The sequence below is a fragment of the Micromys minutus genome (assembly GCF_963924665.1).
Source record: "Micromys minutus genome assembly, chromosome: 24".
Lineage (NCBI taxonomy): Eukaryota > Metazoa > Chordata > Mammalia > Rodentia > Muridae > Micromys > Micromys minutus.
The window spans coordinates 47,994,942-48,007,599 of NC_137959.1; the positions used below are offsets into that span (position 1 = coordinate 47,994,942).

General features: G+C 49.0%; 1 protein-coding gene across 2 annotated transcripts in view; it reads left to right on the forward strand.

Moving 5' to 3' along the window:
* Positions 1-12,658, forward strand: part of SLC35F3 (solute carrier family 35 member F3) — a gene marked incomplete at both ends in the record, with an annotated part of 226,418 nt that overhangs the window by 146,156 nt on the left and 67,604 nt on the right. For both annotated transcript variants that reach the window (XM_080937041.1, XM_080937042.1), the window contains one exon: positions 11,391-11,715. In XM_080937041.1, the coding sequence (XP_080793167.1) occupies positions 11,391-11,715 (325 nt within the window). The remainder of the gene's footprint in view (positions 1-11,390; positions 11,716-12,658) is intronic.

Consider the following 12,658-nt stretch of genomic DNA (forward strand, 5'->3'; position numbering starts at 1 on the left):
GCATTGCTTCCTGCTTGCCGTGAATCCTGGATGTGGGCTGCCTCTCCCACTGTTCATAGCTTCCCTGTCCAGCAGGTCCTCATGTGTGTGTGACCATGTGTGTATCTGTGTGCATATGATTGATGCTCTGCTGGAAAAACTTTGAGAGTGCCTGGTGTGTGTATGTGTGTATGTGTGTGTCTGTGTGTGTTTGTGTGTGTATGTGTGTGTGTATGTGTGCATATATGTGTATATCTATGTGTGTGTATGTGTATATCTATGTGTGTGTATGTATGTATGTATGTATGTGTATGTGTATATCTATGTGTGTGTATGTATGTGTATGGGTATATCTATGTGTGTGTATGTATGTGTGTGTATGTATGTGTATGTGTGTATGTGTATATCTATGTGTGTGTATGTATGTGTGTGTATGTATGTGTGTGTATGTATGTGTGTGTATGTATGTGTATGTGTATATCTATGTGTGTGTATGTGTGTATCTATGTGTGTGTATGTGTGTATCTATGTGTGTGTATATGTGTGTGTGTGTGTGTGTGTGTGTGTGTGTGTGTGTGAGAGAGAGAGAGAGAGAGAGAGAGAGAGAAGAGGGAGCAATAGTGTGTGGTACAGAGAAGTCACACACTGAGGCTGTTGCCATGAGCACCCACATCCTAACCATTGTACCCCATACAGCAGGATGAGGACAAAACAGAGAACCAATCAACAAATCAAGGTACCAGAGCTGAGCAGAGCCCTAGGAAAGGAGCAGGTGCCAAAGAAGACGGGAAGACTGAGCCAGGATGTATCAGAGCAGGAAAATACTTTTGTCAATGAGAGCAAATAAAGGAAAGGGTCACCTTTCTTTGAGACCAAGAAAGGGATCACATTTGAGCAACTTAGTGCCTACAGGGACAGCTGGCCTTCAGGAGGCAAAGTCAGAGGGAAAATCAGATCTCAGGTAACACATGGGCAACTGCACAGTTCCGGCAGGCACCTTATGTGTGGAATACTGGTGGGAGGAGAGATCTACACAGCTGCACCAGAGGACTAGAGAAAGGGGCAGCGTCGAGTCCACAGGAAGAGAGCAAGGGAAAGGGCCTAGGTGAGTGATTCATTAGCCACAGCCAAGAGAGGGTGTTTTGCAGAAAGAGTCTTAAGTGGGTGCTGGTCTACCAGCCAGATGGTGAGGGGTGAGTCGTCTGGCTTGGAATGGGAAAGCATTGCCAATGGTGCGTTTTGAGAGCATGAGCAGTTTGGGGAGTTGTAATACCTTGAAGGGAGAGTAGAGCTGATTCTTAGTGGGTGCTCAGGGCAGAGTGGCTGGCCTGGAGGAGGAGGAGGGCCACAGTAAGAAAACACAGGTAGAGAGGACGTGGGCAGTGAGCCCCTGAGAGAGAGCCGGGAAGAGATGGTGGGCCAAGAGGCAGTGTGATGCGGAGGCGGGAAGCCTCAAGACCTGCTCCGGGTACTTTGATCTTGCAACGTAGGAAGTGGAGTTCTCATCTGCCTCAGATGATGGATACAGACCAAAAGCTCCAAGAGGTGGGAACAGGTTCAGAATAGCTCTGCAGAGAGAGAGAGAGCCAAAGAGGGATTTAATTCTTAAAAGCCTTTCTGGCGACTGAGGCTTTCCCACTGGGTAAGACATCTTGTACCTTGGGGGAAGGGTCTGGAGGGAAGAATGAGGTGTCAGGACACCAACCTTCCGTTCCTGCCCTGCTGCATTCACTAATTAATATCTCAGACGTGTCACCTTGGCCTCTGGGGACCGGCTGTCTCTTTACTCAGGACTAGATCTTCCATCAGCTCTTTGAGCAGGAACATTCCATGAATCCAGCAAGTGGCTGACTCATTAAGAGATTGGCGTACCAGATTAAAGCCCTTTGCCAACATAACCCGAGGTAAAGAGTAGAGCTCTGGGTGACCCAGACGGGGACAAACAGGGACTGGAGTGTGTGGGCACAGGCAAGCATGTGCCCGTGTGAACTTGCCGACGTGGATTTTGGGGGGCAGTTCTGATCAGGGGGGATTGTAGTCAGCAGAAGGGCTGCGGCTTGTTCCTTAGTCTTAGCATCAGGAAGTTAAGAGGTGGAACTCTAGATAACAGGGCTGCAAAAAGAGAATTACAAACAAACCGAAGAGAAGCTGAAGCCTGGCAATGGGAGAAATGTAATGGCTACCCAAGCCACAGGTGTGTGTGTGTGTGTGTGTGTGTGTGTGAGAGAGAGAGAGAGAGAGAGAGAGAGAGAGAGAGAGATTGTGTATGTGCCTGTGTATCTGTATATGTTTGTGTGTGTCTGTGTATGTGCTTGTGCCTCTCTGTGTGTATGCATGTGCCTAAGAGTTTGTGTGTATATGTGTATGTATGTGTCTGTGTGTGTCTATGTGAGTCTATCTGTGTGTGTGCTTGTGTCTGTGTGTGTCTATGTGTCTCTTTGTGTGTCTATGTGTCTGTCTCTGTGTGTCTTTTGTGTCTCTTTGTGTGTGTCTGTGTCTCTGTGTCTCTGCATGTCTGTGTGTGTCCCTTTGTGTGTGTGTGTCTGTGTGTCTATGTCAGTGTATATCTATGTGTCTACATGTCTGTGTATATCTCTATGTGTGTCTGTGTGTATATGTATGTGTCTGTGTGTCTGCATGCAGTTCTGAATGTGTGACTGTGTGTGTCTTTGTGTGTCTATGTGTATCTTTGTGTGTGACTGTTTATATGTCTTTGTGTCTGTTTGTGTGTATGTGTGTCTGTGTATGTTTGTGTGTGTGTCTGTGCTTATGTCTCTGTGTCTCTCTGTATGTATCTGTGTGTCTATCTGTGTGTGTGCCTGTGTCTTTGTGTCTGTGTCTCTGTGTGTCTGTGTGTGGGCCTATTTCTTTATGTCTCTGTGTGTCTGCATGTCTCCTCTCCCCCCACAACTCCCCCCGCCTGTGTGTGTGTGTGTGTGTGTGTGTGTGTGTGTGAAACCTGCATGCTCTGGGCATACTGTCCTATGTCACTCCTGAGCAGACTGATCTGAAAGACCATGTGTAGCACCCTAAGGCCCACCCCTCCATCCCTCGCCAGCAAGTTTACTCTTGCCTCCTTGATGCCGCTGCTTCTTTTCTGTGAGTGCAGGAAGCTTAGTAAACAGCTTTCAATTCAAGATAAAATGCTCAGTGGCCTGTGCCTTCAGCTGTAAGTCTTTTGTTTGTTTCCATCAGAAAGTCCAGCCAATCAAAACTAAAAGACTAGAGGAGTCACCCCACCTGGCAAATATCCCACACAGTCATGTGGAGTGAAGTTGGCTAGATGCCCCTTCCTGAAGGGTCCAAAGGCTATAGGGGGAAGCTGCTTCCTAGAGGGGAAGTCCTGCACATAATCCACCCACTTACTAACTTACATTTACCCTAAAAGATCCAAGAGCCTGAAGTCTAAGGTTCTAGACACACTGTCTTCAACAGGAGAAAACATGAGGAAAATTTAAAAAAGCGGTGTGTTCATCTGGGTGCATGTGAAGGTCAGAGGCTACCGGAGCCTCCGCAGCTCTGTGGTACCTGTTGCATGTACTCAGAGCCTCGGACAGGCTGTGACTAGCAGGGCATGCAGATTAAGACTGATCCAAGGGAGCTCACACTGTTTGGGGCAAGAACAGATACGCACTCCTCAGAACAGACAGCAAGGCCTCCTCAAGGCGTGCGTAGCTTTTGCTGCCCAGCCAGCTCCTGACAGGACAGAACTGGCCATGGGCCGTGTGATTGCAGGCCTGACTTAAGCTCGTGAGGCAACACCACTGAACCGTGTGGGAGTTATCTGGAGACGTTTGAGGAAATGAGGGGGTGGGGGCATTTCAAAAAGTGCTCTGCTCCTTGGGTGGTGGTCATGTTCATTATCTTTCCGGTTGTGGAGATGAGACATGAAACGTTGGCAGCTCAAATGAAAAAGAGTATATTTCGGGTCACAATTTTGGGGGTTTCAGTGCATAGTCTCTGGTGTCACCGATGCTGAGTCTGAGTGAAGCAGAGCATCATGGGAGTGGGAATGACATGGAATCAGGAGATGTAAGCATAGATATACCCTAGGGCAGGTCCCAATTTTCTACTTCCTCCAACCGTGCCCCACCTTTTACAGCTCCACACCCTCCTAATAAATAATCCACTCAAATTTTGAATTTATCAACGAATCAGGCTTCTGATAGGTCAGTGCCCTCATGTTATACTAGAAGAAAGGGACTGAATGCAGCTCCCAGTTGCCTCAGAAACCTTTAGAGACACCTATATCAGCTCCTCTCTAACCCTCCCCACCTCACACCTCCCAAGTCACTGCCTGAGACAGTTTGAGTAAGTATGGTCTCCATAGGTTTCTATATTTGAATATTTGGTTACCAGTTTAGTGGAACTGATTGGGAAGGATTAGAACGCGTGGCCATGTTAGAGAAGGTATGTCTCTGGGGGAAGGCTTTGAGGTTTCAGGTGCCCATGCTAGGCCCAGTCTTTACCTGTTACCTGCAGGTCAGGTGAGTCCTCAGCTACTGCTCCAACACCTGCTGTCACACTCTCCAACATGATGGTCATGGACTACTCTCTGAAACTATAAGCAAGCCCCCAGTTAAATGCTCTCTTTCAAAAGTTACCCCAGCCATGGTGTCTCCTCACAGCAACCAAGCAGTAACTAAGATACTTACCCAAGTCCCTATACTGGCCAGAAAAAATCAGTTTCTAGTATAAAACACCAATTTCACTTAGATAAAGATGTCTCCCCAGAGCCCTACCTCTACACACTGCCTAAACTGGGGAAGTCACTTCACAGTGAAAATTGAAATAACTCCCAAAGGGAAGCACTGTGGAGAGCGGGGGGGGGGGACTCACTCCTTCTGACCCAGTGTGGTTGCCTCTCCTCCTAAAATGTCATCAAAATAAAGCTTCTGCCACCTACGCTGGTCACCACGTCCTGCAGAGTGACAGATCTAGGTCCTCATGACCACAGCATGTACATGCGCCCCTCGAATTCATCCGCCCCACACACCACAGACTACAGTCACCTTTGTCACCTGACAGGCTAAGCTGTGATGGGACTCTCCTCCCAGCTTGAAGTGGGCTGTCTTCTTGCTGAGTTCTCACCGGGCCTTTTCCTGTGTGTATGCATGTGAAGTAGGGGGTTCTCTGGTATCTATTACTGTAAGAACACGAATACCTGGGGTTCATGGTTACCATTCTCTTCCTGAAGTCAGAAGCATGGCAGAGTCTCTGCCATGGAGAAACAACTGGAGTTTACTTTGATGTAGAGTCCAGAAATCTACACAGGGGGCTGGTGGGGTGTGTTAAGGTTTGGTCTGTTGCGGTGTACTGTGTTGTTAAATTCTATACCTGAAGGTCTAGGCCTACAGGTGACGTCTTGAGTTTACAAGCTTTTGGTGTGTAAACCTTGTTCCTTGATGTAAAGCTGTTGGTTAAATAAAAATGGCTATAGCCAATCACTAGAGGAATTAGAGGTCAGCGAGTTAGGGGTGACCTAGCTGGAGGAGAAGCTACTGAGGGAAAGAGGAAGAAGGTGAGGGAGGAGGAAGCCGCTGCCATGGAATAGAAGAAGAATGTGCCTTAGAGGAAAGAGGAAGCTGCCCTGGGGTAGCTGAGCCATGAAAATGTGGCCACATGGGCTGGTCAGTTGGAGCTAAGAGCATCCCAGATGAGACATAATAAGTAATACTTTGGGTTGTGGATAGGAAAGTAAGTTCTAACAGCATGGGGGGGGGTAGGCAGTTGCCCAGATATTGTGCTGCCTAAGACATAGTGTAAATATAAAGGCTGCGTGTGTGTGTGTGTGTGTGTGTGCGTGTGCGTGTGTGTGTGTGTGTGTGTGTGTGTGTGATTCATCTGGGAACATAAATAGTCTAAGGCAGGGAAGAAGCCCTGTGCCCGGATTCTTCGTGATTTTTACTATGTAGGGGTGGAGGTGGGTGTCTAACCAAGCTGGGGGGACATAGTGGTCTGGAGGCCTTGGGACATTCAGGGCCTGAGCCAGATCCACAAGTCTCCTCCTCACTTGCCCTTCATGCCCCTGATAGATCACCACAGGCAGACCCTGAGTGAACATTTAAGTTAGCATAAGTAGAACAAAGAGACTTAAATGTATTTGGAGAGATGAGTTACACTTGTAAGTGGGCATTCACAAAGCTCTCTTCCAAGCCCCTCCTTTGTGAGACAGTTCATTGGAAACCTGGTCTGAGCTGTGTCTCTATCAGGGAGACTCATCTTTGGGTTTCTGCCTTCCCTTGGGATGTCTGACGGGAAAGAAAGAAATGGCCGGGATCTCTGAGCAGTTTCCCATTGTGCTTAAGGGAATTCATGAACACAGGTGTGATTATCCTATGGAGGGAGAAGGGCATGTTCCCTTGTACACACACACACACACACACACACACACCCCACCACCACCACCGGCATACACCACACCTCACACATACATGCCACACATATCACACACACGCCACACACATACTACACATGCCTCATACAACACACACACATACACAAATACCACATACCACACCACACACATACAACACACACAGCTTGCCCTGCAATTTAGGGAAAGTAAAGCTCTTTAACAGTTTCCCAGACTTAAAAGACTTGCTGGAGAGGAGTCTGAGGAGGGAGGCTGCAGGCGCCCCACTCACTGTAGCTCCTATCCAAAGCCTGTGTGGGCATCACTTGGGCAGATCACTGACTATACCCTGAACATGCTACACAGTGAGATGCACTTTTCTCCTGCTGAAGCGGGTAGAGGGTGCAGATGCTAACCACACTCACTCTCTGCTCCACACTCCTTCAGCTAAGTTGGTTCCTTTTCCTGCTCCTCCTTCATGAAACAGGGTCGTCTGACACTCCCACTGCACGACTTAACATCACAGGTGACAAGTGACAGTGGATCTCAGAGCTCATCATCTTGCTCAGTGTCCTGGAGCAAAGCACAGTTGTCCTTGATCTCCTAGAGTCATCCATGTTGCCAATCTTGTATGGGGCTTCGGGTTCCCTACGGTGCCCCCCTGTGATACTAAAGGAGTACCGTTTTGCACATACGTGTTCTGTGATCCATTTTGCACATGTGTGTTCTGTAATTGCCACTCTCAGAGTTCCTCAGGCACAGGGATGGTGCTTTGCACCTGATCACAACGACTGAGTGTTCCTGCTTCTCACTGACTCTCTGATGATTGACCTGCTCACGGGACGTGAGACACAACCCGAGAAAAGGAGAAAGTTCGTGCTGTGGTGTGTTAGGTTAAGTGCAGGAGAGAAACATGACGCGTTCCCATGTCTGGCGTGAGGATGTGTCAGTGGGAGGCGGAGGCAGGGCCTGGAGAGACTCTGCGTACTGCTCAGACGAACGTCTGCAGGAAGCAAAGCCTCATGTGGGCAGCGGCAGCTCTGGTGTGGTGACCGCACACTGCTCTCCCTTCCACTTCTTGGCGTTTTGACACATGATAATAGACAATTTATATTTTATTCACAGTGGTAGAAAGTGTTGGGGGTAAGTTTGTAGGAGCTGGAAAGAAGCATCGGTTGACAAGGCACTTGTCACACAAGCATGAGGACCCAAGTTCAATCCCCATGTTAAAGAAGTGGGAGGTGGGGAGGTGACTCAGTGGGTGAAGCACTAGCCATGCAATTCAGATCCCCAGGACCCACATAAAAATTGGGTGGGTGTGGCAGCCTGCCTGTAATTCTGAACTAGGGGAAACGGAGTCAAGAAACTGTCAGAGCAAGCTGGCAAACAGGACTAACAGAATGGGTGCGCTCCAGGCTCAGCGAGAGACCAGCTGGCGTACAATCAAGAAAGACATACAGGGTCAGTGTTGGGCCTCTGCACACATGCTTACATGCAGACATGCACACACATACACACACACAGGAGAACTCTCATGCACACATGTGCACATAGCACACACACATATAAACATACAAACGCATGCACAGTGAGGAAATTAACATAATCAGATGTCATGGCTCAAAGCAATGAAGTGAGGTAGTGACCTCCTTGTCTCTTTCTCTTTATGGGTATAGGTCCATGTTGCCCAAAGTGTGTTTCAGGGCACCCTTGTCCCATCACAAGTGACACTTCTCTTACAAGCGTGGTGACTCACATTGCCGGTGACCTTGAATATTCCTACACCCTGTCTCTTCAGCATTCTCTAGACTTGCTCAGAGGCAGAGCCATTTAGCTAGCATACCGATGCCTACATTACTCCTGGGGAAACAAAGCCCTAACTTAGTGCTATTGTTTTTAGCGTCTATTGCGCTGGGTTGTTGTGGAGTGTCTTCATTTCATTTGTTGTGGGTAATGCTCCCTTGGTGAGCAGGACTTGGAGAGATTACAGAGCTAGAGAGCAGCTCCATCCAAAGTTAGCAGCATAGAACGTGGGCGATGGTGTGGGTGGAAGGATGGGGAGTTAAAACACAGGCAGACCAAGTCTCGTACACCTGTAAGCCCAGTGTTGAGGAGACGGAGGCAGGAGGATCCCTGGGCCTTGCATGTCAGCCAGCCTTGCTGAGTCAGTGAGTCCAGGTTCAGTAAGAGACTCATTCTAAGCGCTAAGGTGGAGGATAATTGAGGAAGATACTGATGTCAGCCCCTGGCTTACACACACACACACACACACACACACGCACATACGCAGTGCTCATACACGTGCATATACATACAATGCACATGTACACAGGTACACACACACAAATGCACACTCACACATGCATGTATATACACATACACACACATACATACACATGCATGCACACACACATGTGCTCACCCACAGTGCCCACACAGGTGCATACACATGCACATGTAGACATGTGCTTACATACATACACTTATATACATGCTTGCTCACACATGCTCACACACATGCTCACACACACACACTTACACACACTCCTGTGAGTTGGTGGTGTTCTGTCTGTTCACAAAGCTTCTCAGCATCACTGCTTAGTCCCTGTGTTGGCAAGCTCACCATACCATATTGACTACCTTTCTCATTGTTGCTGGATCCTGTCAAGAAGCTACTTAAGGAATGGGGAGCTATTTTAGCTCTATTTGGGGACACAGGTCACCACAGTGGGAAAGGTATGGTGACAGAGGTGTGACACTGTTTGTAACTGGCTTTCCTTTGTTTCTTCTTTCGCTCAACCCAAGACCCTAACTCATGGAGTGGTGCCACCCACTCAGGGTAGGTTTCCTCCTTCACTTAACACTCCCTTAAATCTTCCCCACAAAGGACACCCACGGTGTGCCTCTGCTGTAACCTGAGTTTCTCCGAATCCAATCAAACAAGACCTCTGCACTTTCACTGATAGAAGCTGTGGCTGGAGAAGCGCACTAGGCTCCTCAGTGAATCCCCAGAGTCTTAACATGAGCCTGTGCTTTATCCCTCAACAGATGTTCTCTTCATTTCTACTGCTTTTTAAAATACGAGCTCATAGCAGAGATGGGGATACTCTGAGTACCGGAACAGCACAGAACTGCAGGGGCTGAACAGGTCTCACAGGCAGTCAGTGGAAATTAAATCTGCCACACTTCTGCTGGAAGTGGATTCACTCTACGTTTTGAAAATTCACTGTAATTCAAGTCAGGAAACACTGGTGGGAGGGCTTGAGGCAAGAGGCTGGCCTGTTCTTCTTGTCTCTCACGTGCCGCTCTCCACCCTAGGCCACTTACAGGGCCACGTGGAAGCTTGAATAGGAGTCATGACTATGGTTTTCCCTGGGGTCTTCCAACTTGGAAATGGACATGTCGTTTATATCCATTCCAGTTTGGCATCAGATTCACTGTGCAGCTGAGGGTGAGCCTCCGATCCTCCTGCCTCTAGCTCCCCAGTGCTGGTAATACAGGTGTGCACCACCACAGTTCAGTTTATGCAGTGTTAAAGATGGCACCCAGAGCCATGTGCATGCTAGGCTCCAACTGAGCTAAGTCCTGGTCCAAGCTGCATGTCACTAAAATACGAGAAAGATTGGTTTTGGCTAGCCATGGTCTCACTGCGTTACCATCTTGAGTTAGGGCTTGCCCTGTAGAAGTGCGTTTCAGAAATCGTAAAAACTTTTGTTCGATTGAAACTGTTTAAATGACTGTTGAGATTAATCAAAATACAGAGTGTTGAGCCCAGTATGTTTGCTGCTCATATTCTGCACCTGTGTCATGACAATGACAAGGGCCACTAGACAAATGTGTTTCTCCATCCAGCCAAAAGCCGGGGAGATGCCATGAAAGGCAAGTTCCACATGTCTGCCTCTGCCCACGCTCACACGGGACACCAGCTCTCTTGCCTGCTCAGGGACTTGGAGGCCATGGGCTGTAGCCTGACTTCTCCGAGTGACACAGTTTTCTGTGTCTATGGCCTTTGACACAGTAGCTGCCCAGAGCTTCAGGCTTTGAGGAAAAGCTTGAAGGTGAGGCTGGAGGCCACCTGCAGGAAGCTGGATAGAGGGCAATGTCTACTTGGGTATGATATGCGGAATAAGAGGAGAATCATGGCTTTTCAGAGCCAGGCAGAGAGGAACATCTATCAAGGAGCTTCTAGGTATCAAAATTTTTCACACCAACGAGGAATCCCTAGCTCCTGTTGCAACCCAGTAACATGTGAACATGTGTGAGCTGATATACATGAAGTGTTGCACACCTGTTATCCTGATTCTGGGGAAACTGAGGCAAGAGGATGAAGACCAGCCTGAGCTACAGTAAATCCATGGCCAGCCTGGATACCTCAGTGAAAGGCTGCTTCAACATTCAAAGTGGTGACCAATGCTGGGATTGTTTTATGGCTCAGTGTTAGGAACTTGCCAGGCATTACAAGGCTCTGGGTCTGCATTCCCAACACCACAAATAAATATGTCAGGCTGGGGAATGAAGACCAGTGAGTAGAGCACTTGCCTAGCATGCATGTAGCCCTGGGTCAAACCCCTGCTATTTCATAAACTGGATGTGGTGGCACACAGCTGTAATGCCAGAACCAGGGAGGAACAAGCAGAGGCATTGGAAGTCCAAGGTCATCTTCAACTTCAAAGCAAGTATGGTGGCCACCCTGGGACATACGAGACCTCCTGTTTCAGCTTCTCCACCTGGAAATATGTTCCTCAAACTCACCACGCAGATCATCTACTAATGTTAGGTCCAGTCCAAGGGTCTAGGTCTGGAGCCTAGGAGTTTGCTGTTCTAAAAGTCCCCCAGGGCGGTGCTGAAGGATGCTGCCAGAACCAGGCCTGGGGATTACTCCCTGTGGTCCAGTGTCCTCTGGGTTAGTAAACCTAACATACATCTTCCAGCCGTAGTCCAGAGCATTGCCCAGCACATACCCCACCTGCCTGCCCCCCAGCATGGTTGCCAGGGACCCAACTGTGAGTTCAGCCAGAAGTCTGAAGAGCCAGCTAACATCCCTTCTCTTCTTCAGGGGAGGAGCGCCCCCGGGAGCCCCCGGGCCCTGCAGAGGCCCAGGCGCCAGCTGGGACGGAGGCTGGTGGGAAGACAAGCCGGAACAACTGGACATGTTCTCAGGAGCAGCTCAGGAAGGTCTTCTGGGGCGTGGCTGTCGTGTTCTGTGTGTGTGCTTCCTGGGCCGGCTCCACACAGCTCGCCAGGCTGACTTTCAAGACGTTCGATGCACCCTTCACCCTGACGTGGTTTGCCACCAACTGGAACTTTCTGTTCTTCCCATTGTACTACGCAGGGCACGTGTGCAAGTCCACAGAGAAGCAGTCTGTGAAACAGAGATACAGGTAGGGACTCCTAGACCAATGGTCACTCGCCTGGGGGAGGGGTAGTGTTACCCAATTGCCCTGCAGCTGAGTTGACCCTGGAGACCAGCACTGGAGGGCAGCAGGAGGGACCAGAGGGTGAGACACCACAATAAATTCACCTGCTCTGACCTGAGGCCAAGGTCAGAATTCTCGCCACACATGCCTTCCCCTCGTGTGAATGATAAAATGGGTTTGAGCACCTGACCACATCTCCTACGAAATGATGACCCACACCCTGCCATAGAGCAGGCTCCCTGGGTCCTTCCTGAGAGCCACTGGTGTAACCCACAGTGTTTCAAAATGCCATGCCTGTAGTTGCTCTGTGCCCAGTATGGGCTGCATCCAACGACCGGCTTACTCTGTCTTGCCTGAAACACCCATGAAAGATTGTTGACCCGGATGACACTATTGACCCCAGAAAGTTGCTGGGCATCAGTCCCTGGGGTTGAACAAAAGCTAGAAGTCATAGCCTTTCCCTTCTGCCCTCACCACCTTCCCCCAGTCATACCCATCTATCCTCCACACATCCCCTTAAGGTTGCTGTCCTAGGTGGTGGCTCTGTTGCCATGACAACAACCTAGAGAGGGAAAGGAAACAATTTATTTGTCTTAGGCATCTTTATTGTACTACATCACTGAGAAAAATCTAGGGCAGAAGTTCAAGGCAGGAACCTAGAGGCAGGAACTGAAGCAGAGGCCATGGAGGGGTGCTGTTTACTGGCTTGCCCTCCGAGGCTTGCTCCACCTGCTTTCTCATAGCACCCAGGACCAACAGCCTATGGGATAACACAGCCTATAGTGCACTGGACCCTCCTATAGGCTAATCTGATGGAGGCATCTTCTCTGTTGAGGTTTCCTCTTTCCAGATGACTTTATCTTGTGTCAATTTGGAAAAAAAAATAATTAAAAAGCAAACAAGGAAG